Source organism: Echinops telfairi, unplaced genomic scaffold (genome assembly GCF_000313985.2).
Source record: "Echinops telfairi isolate 266 unplaced genomic scaffold, ASM31398v2 ScPeMD7_18;HRSCAF=68, whole genome shotgun sequence".
Lineage (NCBI taxonomy): Eukaryota > Metazoa > Chordata > Mammalia > Afrosoricida > Tenrecidae > Echinops > Echinops telfairi.
Window position 1 is genome coordinate 46,912,688 of NW_022103915.1, and position 20,880 is coordinate 46,933,567.

At 44.5% G+C, this 20,880-nt stretch overlaps 1 protein-coding gene across 3 annotated transcripts in view; it reads right to left on the reverse strand.

Moving 5' to 3' along the window:
• Nucleotides 1-20,880, reverse strand: part of DAAM1 (dishevelled associated activator of morphogenesis 1) — a 201,688-nt gene that overhangs the window by 94,095 nt on the left and 86,713 nt on the right. For all 3 annotated transcript variants that reach the window (XM_004698617.2, XM_004698618.3, XM_045287755.1), the window contains exon 3: nucleotides 11,513-11,602. In XM_004698617.2, coding sequence (XP_004698674.1) covers nucleotides 11,513-11,602 — 90 coding nt within the window. The remainder of the gene's footprint in view (nucleotides 1-11,512; nucleotides 11,603-20,880) is intronic.

Below are 20,880 nucleotides of genomic sequence, written 5' to 3' on the forward strand. Positions count from 1 at the left end.
GTACCAACACCTCAGACAGTTAGGAACTAATTCACTGATGGTGTAAATGATTATAACCACTTCAGAGAGCAATTAAAGGTGAAAATGTTCATGCTGACCAACCCAATTGCAACATGTCTAGGTGCCTATTCTATAGCCATTCTTGAATATTTACATGAGGGTGTTCACTGCAATTTGTTTGTTTTAAATTGTGAAAAAAAATTAGAAAGCATTGTCCCCTGGAGATACCGTGGTATGTTCATGAAATGGAACACTGTAACACAATGTGGTATACGGTTTCTGATTAATACATGAAAGACAAGTAAAATGTCAAAAGAAAACACCCCACTATCAGACTAGACGTATCTATAAGCTTCAACTCTGTAGTGCTTTCTTTTCTTAAACACTGAAGGAAATAAGGTAAAATGTTAACATTTGTTAAATATGGGTTTCTATGATATTCTATACTTTTGTATATTTTTAAAATTTCACAGTAGAAATAGAATAATTAGTCAGGAAATATCATGACTGGAGGGCAAATTTATCAGAGTTGTGATTTTCTTTTTTTTAATGTGAATGTTAGAAAATGTCAATCTATCTGGACCCAGAATATCTGTTCTAGTCATAAGGCTTCTAACAATAACAATGCCTACAACTCAACTGAATCATCCTTTCATGATCGCCCGAGCACTGATGTTATTTTGCCAGCCGACCTTCAGAAATCACATGATGCTGCAAATTGGATCGGATGTGGTTGCCAAACCACACATTTGTCAATCTGGCCCGCTTCAACTTTCTAAGCTACCTATTTATGAAAATTGGCTTATTTAGTGTAACTTTTTGGCGTTGCATCCAATAAAGGGATTTTGTTTTCTCTTATTGCAAATAACCGTAGTTTTGCATCTAAAACTACTCATTAGTCTTATTTCAAAACCAAAGATACTAGTGAACCCCTTACTTTTTGTAGGCAATAGATAAGGCAAGAATTTTAATTTTATTTTTAAAATAGTTAAACTCATACACCAACTTCTCAGGTCGAACTAACTGGAGTTCACTACTAACTGCCTGCCAAACTCAGCCATATAAGGCTTCTCCCTGTGCTGGGCTTCGTCATCTGACCAGTACGCAGCCCCCCCCCCCCCCCCCCCCCCATGGGCACAGGAACGCGGGTTGGAAAGAAAAGGAATGTCTCTGGGCCTTGGTCTTCCCAAATATAGCTTGAGGGTGCTCATGAAATTAGATTCAGGGCCCAACCCCAGGGGCTATGGACAAGTTTGCCCACTGTTTCTTCCCAAAAGATGGGCACCTACTGAGGAGAAACAGCCATTAAAGCCCAAACTGCGAGCTCAGGACCATTCTGTGTGCTACAAGGCAGTGGGATATTAAGAGCTGCTACATGGTAACGTGAGTTATGCATTGAGCTGCTGAGGACAAAGTCAGTGGTTCAAACCCAGCAACTGCACTGTGGAAGATAGACAAGCCTGTCTACATCTGTAAGCATTTAATCGGAAACCGAAAGGGGTGGTTCTATTGTGTCCTATAGGGTCACCATGAGCCAGAAGCGACTCGATGGCAGTGAGTTGGAATTTGAGAATCATCTTTTACCGGAACCATTAACTTGGGTTTATAGATTGTCAGAGAACCTTTGAGTAAAAAATATATTTCGCCCTCCAGATGTAAAATTTGGTGTACATTGTTATAGCGTTGGATCCCACTGCAAGACAAAGAAAATGGGACACAGTGACTTTGGAAATTACACACGAGTCGGGTGCCGGGGGGGTGAGAAACAGGCCTGCCATGGATTTCTGGGCAGAAAGTTACTGCCTAAGGACATAAGAAACACAGGGTATTAAAAACTAAATGGCAGATCAATTCTTTCAGGGTATAGGAGAGAGGGAGAAAAGAAACCTGATGTAGAACAACACAAAATGTCAGGGTTATCTTGGGAACAGAAGGGTGCTTCAAAACGTTTATGGGAAACTGGAATGTAAAGATAATGGGATTTTTCTACAACCTTTCTGAAGCCCCTACTAAATGTACTGGCTCAATTTGAACTAACATCTGTTTGTTTTCTTTCCTCCTGATCTCAACAGAAATATGTGATAGCTTTGCAATGTTCAAATTGACTGGTAGAAGGAAGTATGTTCTACCTTTATGTCCCCAGGTAGTATGGGCAACGAGAGGCTTTTACTGGAGACTTGGAGGACGAAGACAGTGTCACAGCAGTCATTTTGCACAGTCCATGCGTGGCTGTCATCCCCTGGGGCTCACCTTGTTGGTGAGTCTGCCACAGCTCTACCTACTTGTTCCACCCCACCCCCTTCTCTAGCCTCCTGGTCCAGGTGTATGAGTTTACTCTGTGACCAGGGCCCAGCCTTCTGCAGGAAACTCACAACAAAGACAGGGGCAACAGAAAAACTGGTTTCAGTCCTTGTGCAGGCTGGCCAATCACTGCTCTCTTGCCCTTCACAGCTCTCCATCCGTCCATCCATCTTCCCTTCCCAACTGCCTCCTCTGTGACTAAGAGCTCCAGCATTACAAGCAAAGACAAGAACAGCCTTACAGAGACTGCTTAACCAGCTCCTGAGATTATAGGCAAGTCTCTCAAAAACAAAAATGTGCACGTGTGTGTGCATAGAGATCTCACTGGTCTTGTTCACATCTCAGTTAGTGGTCCTGATGCATACAAAATATATGACTGCATCTTTTTTTATTAAGAGCATTTTTTATTTTCACTTTTAGAGAACCAAACTTCAATGTAGAAAGTAAAAATAATACACTGGAGAATTTTTGGAAAAACATTAGAAGAAGTAGAAATCAAGATAAAGAAAGCCTGGAAATACAGGATAGCAGTGGTTACATTATGGCAACTACAATCAGTGATGTGAAACAAAATTTGTATAGATTGTAGAGTGGAAAACGGATTTGCTCTGTAGGCCTTCCTTCCATTCACAGAAAGTAAAACAAAAAGAAAAACAAACAAGATAAATGACCCACAATCCCCCACAACTGCTATTTCTATCTGGCAGTCCCAAGAGTGTGAACAAGATCCTTCCCTATCTGTGTCTTTTAGAATTTGTAGGTAAGCCAGAAGAGGCAGATAAAATTCTTATTTAGCCTTCAGTGCAAGTAAACTGAAGGCCTTTCATTCAATGATTTAAAAGCAGTACTTGCAGCAAGTGAAGGTGATTGTGATGAAAAAAAAACTTGTAAAAATGAATGGCAACCTATGTACAAAATGTGCTTGATACAACAGATGGATGCAGTGTTATAAGAGATGTAAGAGCCCCCAATATAATGATTTATTAAAATAATTTTTTTAAATGAATGGCAAATTAAGGTATTGTCTAATTAAGTGAGAAGTTCATAACCTAGAGACTTTGCTCATGCATTGTCAGTTGTATACCTTTAGAAAAATGAACATTTTATGTTGAGCCATTTCCCAAGTCATTAAAATTTCAGCGAAAATATGGCTTTTTAATGGCTGTGAGATACTGTTATGACCATCCTTCATTAAATTGTTTACAATTCCTGGTTTTGAGACACAAAATTGCAAAGGATAGTCTTACACATCATTTTTACCACTTCCATGAGATTGACCCTAGAAGAAGAAGGTTTAAGGCTCTCGATCAGTGGGTCTCCACCTTCCTAATGCCGTGCCCCTTTCATACAGTTCATGCTGTGGTGACCCCCCAACCATAAAATTATTTTTGTTGCTAGTTCATAACTGTAATTTTACTACTGTTATGAATCGGGTGACCGCTGTGAAAGGGTCATTCAACCCACAAAGGGGTCACGACCCACAGGTTGAGAACCGCTGCTCTTGATACATATTACCAAATAGTTTTGGCTACTTTCAGTGACCAAAGGTTCAGATCAATCAATAGCGCACATACTTAGGCCAGGGTTAAAAATATTTACCAATCAGTAGCATACCACGGGCATCAATGAGTCAGACCTAATTATGCAATGTGGAAATGGGGAACTAGAGTCCTCTGCTGTGCTCTGCCAGGAATAAGGCCTTTTAGTCCCTGAACCATGAGAAAAGACTGGTGACTTTTTGAGGAAGCGCCTGGGTAGCAGGGCAATTCTTATTGCAGGGCAGAGGGAATGAGGCAGCTGCTCCTTGCCAATAGGAAGCTGTTAATGCTCTGACACACAGCTTCACTGGAGGCTATACACAGTATTAGAGTTTAAATTCTGAGCACCCCGTTTGCAAAAGGCTATGGATTACAGTGAAAACCTAAAATCCATTTGCAGAGTCTCCTAGTAGATTAGGAGTCTATTGAACTCCTTCTGATCATTAACTAAGGATGTCGATAATCTTCGCTTCAGCATAGTGTATTGGAAACTGTATTGCCTTCACCCCTCTTTAGCCAGGCCAGGGAGGAACAGACTTTTGTAGGGGTTTGCCTGGGTGGGTCCTTGATGGAGATTACTGTACCGAGGACAGTACTAGGGGCGGGGGTTGGGGGTGGGGTGGGGTGGCGTTGTCACATAGTCAGGAATCATGCTGTGTCTGTCATGCTCTGACTGCCTTGGTCAGAAGGCCCTAGACCAATCTTGTCATCTTTTCTATCAAACATAACATGTGTCCCAATCATGGGCCTGCTCTCACTTATGTGGTCCCACCTGTAACTGTGATTTACTGATCTGCCACCAATCATGAATTTGAGACAGCTTCTTTTGTGCCATACTTTCCGTAACTATCATCTCGAATGTGACTCCTCACTGAATCACGTGCCTGTGTCTTTGTGTTGTCTTTGTCCCTTTTAAGACTTCATAAATATTCTTAAATTATATTTGAGATCGGGCTCTCTTTTGTGCCCTGAAACAACACTAAACATTAGCCAGTATGAAAGCCTCTACCATTCTGTCAACTAAATGAAATTATTTTAGTCTAATCAGTGTTACATTTCCCCCAAATGTTAAGGCTCTTTAAAGATTTCCTAACAAGCCCTAGAAATCATGGCTCACAAAGATCAGATTAAACCAGTGATCCAACCTTGACCTTTTGAAGAGCAGTAAGAGGAGTGAAGGACAAAACATGAATCAAGAGCTTAAGGGTTGAGAAAGGAACCAGTTTCTAGATGATGGAACAAAAGCATGCCAAACATCAGCTCTCGCTCGCCAAAGTAAGGAAGGGTTGGTTGTCTCTGTTACATATCCCACCCAGAGCTTGCTCCCAACTTCCCTGGTCCCCTAAAGCCTTTGTGCTCCCCTATCCTATAGCACTTACAACAAGCCTGGACAATTGTTTTGTTATCTACTTCTCCTACCAAAACCATCTGCTCCAGGACGTCAGACTTACTCATTTTATCATCCTCAGAATCTAGCCCAGTATCTATCCCACAGAAAGAGTCAATACATGCCTGATGAACAACACACCAATGGACCCTTTGCTGCTTGCGATCCTTCATTTATTGAAGCACCAGCTATTTGGTGTTGCCTGCTGCTTCCTCTGGGGATACATGTAAATCCTTGTCACTCGAAGCCAAGGGACACGAAGACAGAACAGAAAGTTTCAGCGTCTCAAGCTGTTATGTGTCCTCCACGAGTGTGCTGACTCTATGCATTCACAAGAGGGGAGAATCTAATCTCTACCCATCAGCGCTTCCACCACAGCCTTCAACCCCTCACCACATACAATTGCAAGTGCCAATCTGAACTCAGCACCGGGGTTAAAACTCTGGCAGGGGACCAAATCAGGTACCTTTAAAGAAGTCTAGAAATATAGTTATTGGATCCCAATTTTCTCCCTTTCACTGGCTTCTCTCCTAAATCCTGATGTCTTGCAAAATGAAGATGTACACAGCTAGGGCTCACTGTACCGTATCTTTAATCAACCACAATAAGGGGAAAAATGGATGTGTAACTTCTTTCTCAATCATTCCACATCAGATACCAAGCTGTTGATTCTCTTCCTAGTATACCCAGTAGAGTTTCTCATTAGGATACTGGGAACTCCAACCACTAAATCTCATCTGGTTTGTTTGACAACTGGGTAGACAATTGATGGCAACTAGCATCTTCAATTCCACTACTTCAGCATAACTCAAAAAATAAACTCACTTCCATCGAGTCCGTCCTGTCAGGCAGGGAGCACTGTCCCTGTAAGTTTCTGACAGTAACTTTTTATGGAAGAGGACCTCCTCTTTCTCCCAGGGAGTGGCTGGTGGTTTCGAGCCACTGCTCTTGTGATTAGCAGCTGACTCATTACCCACGGCATGGCCAGAGATTCTTTAACCTATGATCCTTTATATCTGTGTTTTGATCAAATCACTCTCTCACTCCACTCCAAACCTGGGCTTTCAACCAGTTCGCTCCAGTTTGATCTCCCTCTGAGAAGTTGCATTTCCACCCTGCAGATCTACTGAATCAAAAGCTACATTTTCACCAGATCCCCAGAGTGACTCATGTATATCCCTACATAATTCTTATGTAGGCATACGAATCATCTGGGGACCTTGTTAAAATGTGCTTCTGATGTAGCATTACCGGCTGGTGGTGGAAATGCAAATGCTCAGCAGGGGCTGCAACTCAGAATGAAGTCTGCTCCCAAGGCCTCCTGCTCCCAACACAGGAGTGCCTCCACTCTCCAGAAGCCGAGAGCACTGCGCCTTGATGCCTGTGCATAGTACACTTCAATCCTGGGGGTGTGTGCGCGTGCAAAGGATTCTTTAGGTGTGGGTGGGGAGGCGTGAGGAAGTGATCCCATTAGGACAGACAAGCCAGACTCAAGAAGTGAATGAAAAGTACCAGCTGAATTTTCGGCCTCTTTCCCTAGATGTCTCCAGAGTGTGCCTTGCGCCTGATCAGCAAGCTCACGCGTATCACAACAGCTGCACGGAAGCCGGGGCAGGAAAGATTCTTGGATGATTTAATGAAGCTGAAATCAACATGCACTCAGCTGCAGGGCAGGAGGTTGTGGAACATTCATTTTGTCCAAAGTAGGTCTTAAAGCGCACAGAGATGTAATGTGAAGGAAGAATCTACAGGCATTTACTTAGGTCTTTGTTTTAGGGATCAGAACGGAAAGAAAATGGAAGCGTAGGCATCAAATCCTACCTCATATACATCGGGCCCCTGCAGCAAACACCGTCCACTGCCTGACTGTATAAAACCCAAGATGAGGGAGGGGAAGCATTTTTCTTGCCACCGATGAGGTTTGGTTAGGTGATGCAACTAGTGCCACTGCTCCGGTGAACAAGTGCAGTTGAGGACCACGTCTTCCTGGGCTGCTAGGCCTGCTGCCGGCACAACCCAGTGGGGGCACTGCTTTATTGCCTCCCCTCTGAAAACCTGCTCCCTACTTTTCCCAGGCTCTAAAAACCATGTTCACAATAAGCGAATACAGCATGGCCAGATGCCTTTCGTGGTCAGATGGTTCATTGTTTAAAAAGCTTCAGCTTAAAATCCAAGAGATTGTTAACAGATGCAGTTTCTGGCTGGAGACTGGGAAAAACCTCACTTAAACAAAAGAGTATGTTGTGATTGGAATGAAAAAAGGGAATTACCTTTAAAGATAAGAACCACAAACATTTCCTATTTGAACAGAGCCCTCCTCGCCCCCAACCCCCGCAGGACCTTTTGGGGACCTCTCCAGAAAGCTTTACAAACTTAACAGGGGATGGCTGCAGATGACCAACCCTGGCCAATCAGCCCAGGAACTGTCACCGATTTGTTTGGACTTTGAACAAGGCCACAACATCCATCTCTTGCTCTCCCCCAGATTACTCAATTAGGCACAATTCCAGGTAATTTCTTTCCGATCCTGGTTGCCCCAGAAAGGCTTGTGCTGCATTCTTTTTGGCTCCGGACATGGATTTGCAAGCACAGAGAGACGTTTCAAAAAGGAGTACAGAACTTGATAAGCAGGGAGCCACTGCTGGGCTCAAGACGCTACAGGCTGCGCAGGTCCTGGCCTGCCTTCGGCTCCCAGTCTCCTTGGCCTCTGCACCCTCGCTTCACTTTTACCCTGGACGCCCCTTTCCACCATCTCGTGCTGCCTGTATCTGCTGGCTTTTGGTGGGGGGGTCTTCCTCCACGGCTTCACTATGTGTGAGCATGTATATAGCGCTCTGGGTTCTAGTCTTGAAAGATGGGAAACCAGAAGGAAGCCATGAGTTTAAAGCTGTCCCTTGCTGTGAGAAATGGTCCTGATTTTGCCGGCTGGTGTCAATGGCCTTGATGTGCAGAGCTACCTGAGCCATGTGCCTGGTCTTAAGAAGATCGTGAGCTGGATTGAGAAGGGCAGCATGTCCTTCAGCAAGTGACATTCCCGGAGGCAGGTCAACAGGCAGGCCCTTTCCCAGGTTAGGTTTCTGTAGGCTCATGGTCGTTGTCCGTGTTCTTCTGATTTCGTATGGTCCAAGCTGTCCGTTGTACACCAAAAGCATAGAAGTGTTTACCTCTGAGATGCTCCCGTGAAGAAAATCCTTCAACAAGCCAGGCTTCCTGTTCGAGTTACAGTGAGGGAGTGGCTATCAGCCCATGAGGTTCCACAAAGAGTTACAACGGCTTTTCTGCTCAGTTCACACACCCCCAGTCACAAAAAGGAATCCAAGCTGCTGGGATGTGGCTCGCCAGAGGAGTGCCTTCAGTGCATCTGGCCAGGTACTGGGGGGGTGGGGGTGAGGGGGGGCGGGGTGGGGGGAGCATTCACCAAGGGACGGGGTTCTGGAGCCCGGGTCACGGCATCCATTTTCCATCCTCCTACAAAAGCCAGCATGTGAGCTGAGGATTGCGAGGAGCGGAATCTGATAGGCCTGGAAATTGAAAAAGGAGCAGCAGCTGGGAGCTCGAGGTCATTACTATTCTCCAGGGCGTTTCTTGAAGGGGCAGGAGTTTCCATGATTAACTTTCGATGGCCGTCAGGGGTGTAATAAAATCTGGGAAAGAAGAAAACTTTCCCCTGCAGTCAGCTGCTCCCATTTTCCTGCCCTGTCCTTTCCCCCACATCTCCAATCCCCACCGCTTCTTGTTTCCTGATGGTGAGAAACCCGTGTGCCACGAGGGCCCACGCAGGCCAGGGTCGCAGCGTACGTCCTCAGAATCCCTGGAAGGATTCTTCAGTCTCAGTGGGCGCCGGTCTTTAAGATGGAAGCGGGAAAAGGCTCCTTGGTTCCAAAGGCCATCCAGCACCATCCATTTTGCACGTGAAGGAATTTTATTTTCATCCCATACTTCTTTGTCAGGATATGATAGTGCTCTCTAAGCCATGACGATCAATTTAACGACCGAGAGCGCCCCTGCTTGATAAGAGGTGTGCCAAAAGAGAAGGAGCAGATCAGAGGACCCGTTTCTTTGCAAAGACATATTGCTGGGCATTGCCGGACTGGGAAACGTGGGAATGTCACTGTGGCCTGATAGCAGGTGAGGGGACCAACCAGAGAAGTTACAGCTGAACCGCTCTCAGCGGTGGTCACTGCAATCAAACTGACAGGTGGAAAAGTAAATGAACTTGATCATGTTGGATGGTGTTCGATAAAGCACTAGGAACAATTGAATGGTTCAGTCACCAAATGCTGATTTCATAATAACAGATGCTAGAAACACAAAGATGGATAAGACTTGGTGCTTTGACACCAGAGCTGTTCACACCTGGTTGGGGAGAGACAGGCTCACTGGTGGAGCGGGAGCCTCCACTCAGTCATAGGCGGACTCTCCTGGGAAGGCAGCATGGTACCGACACTGCTACCAACCAAGGGGCAGACGGGCTGGGGCAAGGCAATGACCTGACCCCTCCTCCCCGAGGGAGGCTCCCAACTGCACACTTTGTTCTTAGCTGCTGTCAAGCTGGCCCCAAACCCGCAGGGAACCGTACACAACCAAGTAAAATGCCGCCCAGTCCTGTACCACCCCATGACTGGTGGCAGATCAGTGTTTTCCAGAGTAGGTTGCCAGGCCTTTCTTCCTAGCCCATCTGAGTCCAGAAGCTCCGCTGACACCTACCTGTTCAGCATCATGGTCATACATAAGCTTCGACCCCCAGACGAGGCAAAGGGGCTGGGAAGTGAACCCAAGTTTCCCTCAAGGAAGATGAGAACTCATCTCAACTCAACTCAATTCAAGTTGATTCCTGCTCAGAGAACCCCTATAGAGGGTTTCTGAGACTGGAAATCTTTACGGGAACAGGCAGCCTCTTTTTCCCACGTAGTGGCTGGTGGGTTTGAGCTACCGCCTTTGAAGCTCAATGGTTACCTCACAGCACCACCTAATAAATCTGTCCCCGATATTGGAGTGGGGTGGGGATATCTTGAAATGATAGTGCATGGTAGTTTGTTCCTGCTTCCCGGAGTCAAGAGTAAGAACTGGATTTCCTACTGGTTGTTGGAGAGAAAGATCCACTTCTCTTAGGGACCTTTCTAGTTATCCTATTTTGGGTCAGGGACAAATGGCAAGATGCGGTCATGAATAGAACTGGTTCCAAAACCTTAATGCACCACAGGGTTTAAAAGACGGAGGAGTAAACCTGACTTCGGATGATGTGGTGAAGCTTACTGCCTTTGGTGCTATGTTTTATATATAGAGATAGATAGATAGATAGATAGATAGATAGATAGATAGATAGATAGATAGATAGATAGATAGATAGATAGATAGATAGATGTATATATGAGCTACTGGCATTTTTGCCACCTTGGCATCAAGAGGAGCCTTCGCCTAAAGTAATACAGCTCTCAGCCTTTAACTGAGAGGCTTCCCTGAATAACTACATTACTCCATGCATCAAGGTGTGGCTATGTGAGTCAGCTCTGTCCAACAGGATGTGAAGGATGTATATACAACTCGTGGGCCATGCTCCTAAAGTGGACATCCTTGGCTTGAAAGGACAAATGGCTACAGTGCAATCTGAACCACGAAGACAAGACTCACCCCCTGCCATCAATCTTTATGTAAGTAGAAAGTCACGTCTTTCTCCCAGAGTGGCTGGTGGTTTTGAACCGCTGACCTTGCAGTTAGCAGCCCAACATGTAACCACCATGCCTTCTTAAGGATTCCTTATGAAGACAAGGGATATGGAGAAATGGAGAGTTAGAAGCAGACGGATCACAGAGAATTGTGAAGCCACAAAACTAGTCCTAAACTACCTAAATAAAAATGCTTATGTGAAAAATAGGGGGATAAAACACTTCTATTTTCTCATGGAGCTGTTAACCACAAGGTCTGCTCTTCAAACTCACCAGTTGTACCAAGGGAGAAAGACAAGACCGCCTGCCCCTGTAAAGATTTAACATCTCTGACACCCAAAGGGGCAGTTATTTGGGGTCTAAGTTATAACATGGTTACAAACATGGTTCCAGGTGCTCAGTGACCAGGAATAGGCTGCAAAAGGGTTTGAGGAACTGTGGGTATAAATAACATCCCCAAATCAGCTCCTTGTGCATTTAGCCCCAAGTCTATAGCATGGCACAATCAACCCGTTTTTCACATTATAAAGAGCAGTTAGAGCCTGGTGGTCAAATGACAAAGCAAAGAGAATCAAAAAGGATCATTTTCCAGTTTTCCATCAACGCAAAGGGCATCTTACCTTTTTCTTGCTACAGTATATTTGCCATTTTTTCTCTGCTGGAAGTGCAAACATGGCTTCCCGGTGTTTGTCTGTGAGGTCAAGTTCATCCTGAAAAGAAATAAGATAGTGTATCGTTGATAAAATGCAATAGGGTAAATTACATCATTAAGGAAGAAAATAAACCCAAAACACCAACATGTATTTAAATGAGCTTGGAAAAAGAGCAAGAAGCTAGGGAATGTGAAGGCTACCACTATAAAGAAAGCGTGTCTCTGGCACAGGTATAGTATGGCAAGAGAGATGAAGCCTGCACATACCTAAGGTTGGGAACTGGACTGTGCCTAGACACAATTCACAGGGGTTACGTGTATTGTTGTAGAGGGCCCACTGAGCAGGAGTGGGCATCTACCTTGGGGGTTTGAATCAGTCACAAACTCATTGCCATTGAGTCAATTCTGATTCACTGTGTCCCTGTAGGGTAGGGTAGGGTAGGGTAGACTGGCCCTGTGGGTTTCTGAAACTAACTCTACAGGAGTAGAAAGCCTCGTCTTCCTCCCACACAGCAGCAGGTGGTTTCAAAGTGCGCACATCATGGTTAGTGGTCCGACACGTAACCATTATGCCATCAGGGCTACTCTAATCACAATAAAGACGATGGCTTGTTGGGAATGGCTTCACGAGCACGGAGTATTAGGCTGGGTCTTAAAAGAAAGGCAAGGCCATGAACAGGGACAGAGACGGGAAGGGAAGGTCTAGGGAGGGGTCATAGAAACAATGGCAAGGGTGTGATAACTGACTAGTGTGCCTGGGGACAAGGACCAGTTTACCTGACACACTTCCTTTATGCAAAGGATCATCATATAAAAGTTAGGGAGTGGCCAGTTTGTGGAAGTCTTATCTGACAGAATCTAAGTGTTTATTCTCTTGATTATAGTCAGTGAAGGTTTGGGGCAAGAGTGACATCTTTGTCACCCCAAGCCCCACTATTATTTTTTATTTTACATTCCAAACATCATATAGAAAAATATTCTCCTCGCCCCCCTATCCCCCCAATTTACTTCAACACTCATAAGTACCACACCTGTTCAACAATTGGGGAAAATTTAGGCTTGCAAGAAGGCGACTTGTTCAAGACCATGTGCCTGGTATGATGGGTCTGGTTTTGGAGTCTAGAGCTCTCTGACTCCAGGGCTCAGGCTCTGTGAGCTTCTCAGATCGGCATTTGGAAGCATTAATTTTATGGTGCTGTGCAGTGATCCAAAAGGGAGGCAATGCACAACCACCCATAATTAATGAATAATGAGATAATGCATCTAAAGTGCTTAGAGAAAAACTATTGGCATTTAGTAAGAGGTCAATCCATGGCCAGAATTATTATTGATGGTGAGCCTCTGGTACATGTTATTTCTATAGGTAGTAGTAGATAGTGGTAATAAGTTATACCCTCATTATAAAAACGAAAAAGAGCTATAAATTAGGGCTCATAACATTAGATCCCTCAAGAGTATAAGCCAAGTCCTTCCCACCTGCCCCCCCCACCCCTGACTCCTCAGCACTTTCTGTGCATGAATGGACAGTAGGCTTAGGACATGGGCCTCTCATTTTAGCGTTATCTCCATTTAAGGCAGTGGTTCTCAACCTGTGGGTCAAACGACCCTTTCACAGGGGTCGCCGAAGACCATCAGAAAAACATAAATATTTCACAATACATAATTAGATACTGTTTTGTGATTAATCACTATGCTTTAATTATGTCCAATCTGTAACAATGAAAATACATCCTGCGTAATGTACTATTTACATTACGATTCATAACAGTAGCAAAATGACAGTTATGAAGTAGCAACGAAAATAATCTTATGGTTGGGGGTCACCACAACATGAGGAACTGTATCAAAGGGTCACGCATTAGGGAGGTTGAGAACCACTGATTTAAGGCGTCCTGGTGGTGCAGTGGTTAAGTGCTCATTTGCTAACGCAAAGGTTGGCGGTGTGGTCCCACCAGTGGCTCTGTGGAGAGCAAGAGGAAAGATGGCTCCTGTACAGAGCAGGGCCCTGGGGACCCTCTGGGATCTGTTCTGCTCTGCCCTACAGGGTTGCTGTGCGCCAAAATGGACGCAGCGGCAATGGGCTTGGCATGGGCTTTATCTCCTCTTATTCGTAGTCACCAAGTCCTATTTTTCCTTAAAAAAAAATATCCCAAGACTCCACCTTTTTTCCTTATTCCCACTGAAACCGTCCAAGTGCATGTCCCAGTAACAACTTCTTGGCTTCTTGCCATGACCGCACGTGTTCCTCCTTTCCAGGCCTCCCTACTCTGCATGGCCAGAATCCTCTGAAAACAGTGGCTTGTTTTCAGACGTGGCCATCCACCAGAATCACCTGGAGGGCTCATTAAAACAAAGACGCCGGCCCCCAGCCCCGATATTATGACTTGATATAGAGAAGCTGCAGTTTTAATAAGCTTCCAGGTGCCGCTGATGCTGCTGGTCTAGGGAACACACTTTATGGAACTACCGCCCTACCGCCCTAGAAAATAGAGCACCGGCGCAATCTTGATCTCCCAGCTCAAAAACTGTCATTAATTCCACATTGCCTACAAAACTAATTATTCATTCTTCAGGCTTTGGTTTATTTTTCATCATGGCAAAAATATACATAGCACTCGTCGGCCCTCCCTTTTGAGATATTCCATTTATGATCTCAATTTACCATCTTTCTTCCTTGTATGCTTACCTGCCTATTTTGTAAACACCTCCACCTCCAGGGCCTGCCTCCCTCCCTCCCTCACTGCCATCAAGGCCATGCTGACTCTTCCTATAGGCAGAGTAAAACGGTTCTTGTGGGTTTCTGAGAGTGTAACTCTTTACAAGAATAGAAAGCCTCATCTTTCTCCCTCAGAATGGCTCAGGTTTGAACTACTGATCTTGTTGTGGTTAACAGCCAAACGGGGAACCCACTATTCCACCAGGGCTCCCTCTTCAGCGTCTAGTTACTGCCTAATACACGGTGGTTTCCCTGGGGACATTCTTGATCTCTTTAAACCTGTTTTCATCTTCAGAATGGGCAGACCATCTATCTTGCTCTAGGGCTGCTCTATGGATTAGCCAAATCAACTAAGCATGTGGCATCACCTGGCTCAGAATTAACTCTCCTGTTAGTGCAGTCATCATTCAATACAAATTAGTTGCCATTTTCTTTTAAGGGCAAGGTACACCTGGTTGTTCTGTTGTTGTTGCTGTTGAGTGCTGTAGAGTTGGTTCTAGCTCAGTCACCCTATGTACAACAGAATAGAATGCTGCCCCATTGTGACCAATCCTTACAGTCATTGCTGTGTTCAAAGGCATTCCTACAGCTACTATGTCAATCCATCTCATTAAGGGTCTTCTTTTTCATGCACTCTCTACTTTACTAAACGTGACGCCACTCTCCAAGGCCTAGTTCCTCGTCATAACGTGTCCAAAGTACATGAGACGAAGTCTCACCATCCTCACTTCTAAGGAGCATTCTGTCTGGACTTCTTCCAAGATGGACTTCATTTTGTTTGCAGTGCATGTTATACTCAATATTGTTTACCAACCCCATGAGTTAAAGGCTTATTTGTTGGTCTTCCTTATTCATTGTCCCATTTTCACACAAACTCATTAAAACACCCACTTGAATACCCAACCACATACACACAAAAAAACAGCTATTAGGAATTTCAACAATGAACAACCAGGAAGGAAATAAAGAGATTGTAACCAAAAATCCCATTATGGAGGGAAAATGTTAAAGTTTTGACATGAAACTATTATGTATGTGAAGTCATTATTTTTTTCTCAATTTCCTGTACTTCAGGCCTGCTCTCACCCATTGATGAATGAGGAATATAATGGTGATATAAATCATTTTCCAACAATTCGAGGTGTTTTCTGGGGAGGTGGTGGGAGGTATGCATTAGGTCAGTCATTCAAATAGGTCAGTAATGTGGTGCTTTGTTTGTGGGAGAAAATTAAGCTACTGTTACAACCTCCTTTATTACACTCACTCACTGGGTGTTTCTTCACGGCACAACCTGTAGGAGATGTGAAGAAGTGTGTGAATGAACCCTGAGACCTAGCCAGCTGTGACAAAGGCTATTCATCTCACTGTCTTCTGTTGTTTGAGGCAGGCCAACCCTACTTTTTCGCAGAGGTGGAGAAATGACCAGTTTTGAACTGAGAGAGCACAGTGCCCTAGGATGTAGGGACAGGTGGCTTCATGCAAGAGGAGAATTTTTATAAAGCTAAAATTCAAAAAAAGTGATCAGAGCTCCGTACCTAATTTTAGATTACCGTAATAAAGCAAGGAGAAATAAATGGTGATAATAACAGCTAACAAGTATTGAGTGCTTCCTGTGTGCTTAACAGTCATATTTTATCAGGGTTAATTTATTTTAACCTCACAACAACACAATGGGTGATATTATCTCCCCATATTCCATGGAACTGAGTCACAGAGAGACTAAGTACCTTGCTCAAGGTAACAAAGCTAGTAAATGCTAGAGGGCAGATCTGAACTGGGGCTTGCTGGTTATAAGGAACCTGTGTGCTTAACTACTGGACTTTTCTATTTTTTCCTGCTGACTCCTGCTGAAGGTGGAATTGTGGCACACGCACCACCTGCTGCACTACCGAGTGTTTCTGAACACAAAGAAGGGGGGCTTTGCTTCAGATTTGGATCTTATAGCTTATGCAAGCATGGATAAGTGACTTCACCTCTGAACTGCAATTTCTTCCTCTGTAAAAATGATAACAATTATATAGACCTGATAAGTTATTGTAAGGATTAAACTGTTCAACTGAAAAAAATCTTTTAAAAAAAAATGTCTATGAGCAGCAGACATGGTACTATGATCAGGGAGTAAAAGAAGTATGTATCAGATCACAGTCCCATAGAGGAAAGCAGAAATTAAATCATTTCCAAACACTTGAAGGATGAGTCTACCTCGAGTTGTTTGGAGAGCGAGCGGCAATGTTCTCTAAAAAGGTGAGGCAGTGATGGAGCTTTCAAGAAAGTGACGGTGGAGCTGGAGGAGGCAAAGGAATTAAATAGGTGAAAAAGACTGCAGATAGGGAACAATGTGAACTTCAGTCTTCATCCTAAGGGCAAATGGAGGTCACCGCTGATGTCAGAGCAAGAAAAGTGACAAAGATAGAACTACAAGATAAGTGGGAGTGGCTAGGAATAAAGCCTAGAGTGTAGTAAGCCCCCTGCACTCTCATTCCAAAAGTACTTGTGCTCTGACTCATTTTAATAACACGACTGACTCACGCATGGGAGACTCTTAAGAGGCTATCATAGTCTCGCGGATCAATCAACACTTACCTGCTGCCCTCTGTATTCCTGGGCCAAGGCCAGGTAATTTTTAACAAAACAAGGATGAACAACAGACCCTGATTTCATACAATCTACTTCGGAATAAATGGTTTTAATGCTGGTCTTTCATTTCGGGCTCAAGTCTAAAATTGCTAAGCATACCAGGGCTTTCATGACAGCCTTCGGCTGCCTGCCCCACCTTACCTACCTTCCAGCTCGTTGTCTCACTGCCATTGAGTCAGTTCAGACTCAGCAACCCTATAGGACAGAGCAGAACTGCCCCTGTGGGTTTCTGAGACTATTGATCTTTACAGGTGTAGAAACCCTCATTTTCTCCCTTGGAGCAGCTGATGATTTTGAACTGCTGACTGTGTGGTTAGCAGCCCAACGTGTAACCCATTAGGCACCAGGGGCTCCTCATCTTCTGACAGCCGTCACCGCCCAGCACTTTGAATCACAAGTTGACCAATTCCACAACTTTGCAGATGCTGTTCCTGTTCCTTGGACGATCCTTTCAACTGCATCTAAGAACCAATAGGCTTCACGCAAGCTTTGACAGGGCATCAATGGCTTCCTTCATGCCACCAGTCCGTCAGACTTTCCCAGAACCAGGGGCTCCTCTGTGTTCTCCTTATCTGGTGGCACTTAACACATCAGTAAAGGTATGCTCTTGACAGGTCTGTTCCAGAGGACAGGCACTCAATCGGTTCTTGTTTGCTAGTCTCCCAACAAACTGACACTAGAACCGCCACAAATTCTAAGGAAGGTGAGAGCGGGAAAGTTGGGAGAGAGCAAGAAGGAAGAGAACATTGTGGGAGACAAGGAGGACTTGCATTTCAAAGGCTACAGGCTAATCTTCTCTTGACCATTCTTTGGAGCGCACAATGTATGAAGGGTGAGATGGCTAGGTTCTTAAGTAAACGATTTTTCAGTTTAGCAAAGATACAGCCTGGACTGGTGATAGCACTTTACATTTGGAAAACTGGTCAGGGCAACCACTTTACACAGCTTCCAGCCACCAACATATGCAGAGTGCATGTCTCCACATTCTTACCAGTCTTTGATGCTAGCTAGCTAGGGCGTTTTCATTGTAGCTACCTTAGTTTTTGTTAAGTGTTATCTCGTTGGGGCATTAATTTGTATTTCCCAAGGAAAATCAATGCTGACTATATCTTTTCGGGTACTTATTGGCCACTCATAAATGTTCACTGGTGAAGCATTTGTTTAAATATTTTGCCAACTTTTATTGAGTTACCTGTCTTGTTAATGGGGGGCCCCAGTGGGGTATGCCTTGGGTTGCTAACCACAAAGTCAGCAGTTTGAAACCACTAGCTGCTCAGCTAGGGAGGCTTTCGACTCTTGTAAAGGGTTACAGTCTCAGAAGAGGCAGTTCTCCTCCGTCCAACAGGGTTGCTATGAGTCAGAACAGACTTGAGGGCAGCGAGTCTGGTTTTGTTTGGTCTTATTATTGACTTAAAGGACTTTCTGCTTTTAATTTTTTATTTAAAGGAGCTTTTATATACTGTATCCCGGAAACATTTCCCTTGTCAGGTATACATATGTAGCAAGAATATTTCTTCCAATCTGGGACTAGACTTTGGTTTTGTTTCTTTTTAATTTAATATCCATGGCAGTGAATTTGGTTTGAGTTGATTTCCATTCTACTTCTATTAAAATTTATAGTCTCTGAAACCTATAGGGTGGCTCTAAGTTGAAATGATCTTGATGGCTGTGAGTTTGAGACATTTTCCTTAATTATCTCCTCCCAGCCCAAAGCTCAACACCACCACAGATAAATCAACCCCTGGAAGGGCAGGGCAGGGAAAGGACTAAAAAGTGATATTTAGGCAGGGGAAAAAGAAGGGAAGAGGGCGGGATAGAGAGTGGGAGGGAGAGAAAACATGCTTTCTATAAATCCATGGAGAAAACTACTGGGCTGTGATGATTCATTCAATTTATAAACGTCCATCCCAACCACAGAAAATGACCAAATCACATCCAAGAGTCATGAATAACTAGCACAGCCCTTAAAGTTTAACCACCACAAACCACCCTGAGAACAGTATGTTGTTTTCATAGTGGCAGCTAGAAATCTGCACATTAGAATCGTGTCAGCTGAAAGAGAGGTGCATTCAGTCAATCATTACCTGCTCTGAACTCCTCAGGAAAGGCAGACCCAGTAAACAGCCCAGAGCTTTAAACCCAAAGTGGGTTGTTGACACACACAGCAAACCTTGTAGGCTTCCGGCTTGCTACATTCCTGCCAATATACTTAGTCACTACAGAGAATATTACAGTATGACTCACCTCCACCTACACAGTCAGAGTCTACTGTGTTTGACAGACTTGTTTCCACTTGACATATAAAAATAAGAAATGAGAAACCCCACATTAAGTAAAAGGCCAACTAATCAAAATTCATTTTTAGTGTCTAATTATTTCTTAATAATTACATATACAATTTCCAGTTCTCAATGCAAACTATGGAGAGTATGCTGGGAAAAGGCTCGTGCTAACCCTGCGGTGGTGGTTGCTGGAGGGCCTGTGGAGCCTGCTTCAACTGGTGGCAGCCCCTGGGTGCAGATGGACCACTCCAAAGGGTTTACAGAGGCCGTGTGTGACCTTTCAAAAGCAGAGCACAGACCTGGCTTCAGAGGTTATGTTGCCAACCTCTCAGGTAGTTGCCATGCTCTTGACCATGTGCACTACCCAGAGTTCCATGCTAAACCTAGAGTATTCTTATTTAGCGTCTTCATGATGTCTCAACCAGAAACAGAAAAGTGGCTAACTTTTCATGGGTCTGCCTCACCATCAGAAGTGCCCAGTCCTCTACGGTCAATGGCACTGTTCTAAATCGATGTTAGCACCCTCTCCCAAAGGCCAACTATCCTGAATTTTCATTATTTACAACTGTTACCCAGTACAACTCCCTCGACGAGGCTTAATAGAGGGAATTTCTAAGTTGTGTTTTCCTGATTGAATGGACTGCACCTCCTGGGACTCAGCGCCAACTATCAAATGAGACAAGAATGGCACCCAAAAGCCCCTGGGTGAGGGTGAAGCCAAGTTCCACACGTTTCCTCCTTTGATGACACCAGCACTCTCCTGGCAGCCGGGACTCCCACAGTCCCAGCCTGCTCAGCATGCTCTCCAGAGTCTGGTTTGGCAGCTCAGCCACCAGTGGTGAGTTTTAATTGTGGCAGAAATCACCAAGGACAAAAAGTCTCATCCCACAGGCAGCTGTTTGCATATTCTACCTTCACAGACAGGACTACTCCTTAAGCTTTACCACACTTGTTCTCTTAATCCACTGCCTTTCATGCTGGCCCACTGGGGTCCCCATTAGAACTAGGGATAAGGGATAAGAATGGCTACAAGTGGGGAGGGTGCATGCAGTAAAAGGCGAGGGTTCCGCCCAAACCTATCTTCCTGGCTATGAGAACAATTACAAATACAGGTCTGACAGCTTTGGGATTTAGCAATGATTAATTAACAAGTGGATTCAAATACTTATAGAGCATCTCATGTTTTTCAGTAATTATTCACCCATTCATTCAGTCTACACCCATTTATTGACCTCCCCCCAACCCTCTGGGCCAAGCACTGCTCTAGGACTATAGGATCCCAACAGTGTAAAATGCATAGCTAACTGGGTGCCAGCCAGTGTCATTCTGCTCTCTGAAGGTGTGAAGGTGCGCAGTCATAGAGGAGTGGGCACATGAGGATTCAAACAAGCTAGCTTCAACAGTCTAATTATCTAGTTATCTGGAGTCCCTGGGTAATGCAAGTGGTAAGTATGCTTAGTTGTTGACCAAAAGTTTGGAGGTTCAAGACAACCTAAAGGTGCATCAGAAAAAAGCTTTGGTGACCTAGTTCTGAAAACTGAACCACACTAAACTCTATGGGGGGGAAAACAATACCAAGAAAGCCTATAGAGCATTGGTTCTCAACCTTCCTAATGCCACGACCCTTTAATATAGTTCCTCATGTGGTGGTGACCCCCACCCCACCCACCCTCCCCCCCACCCCACCATACAATTATTTTT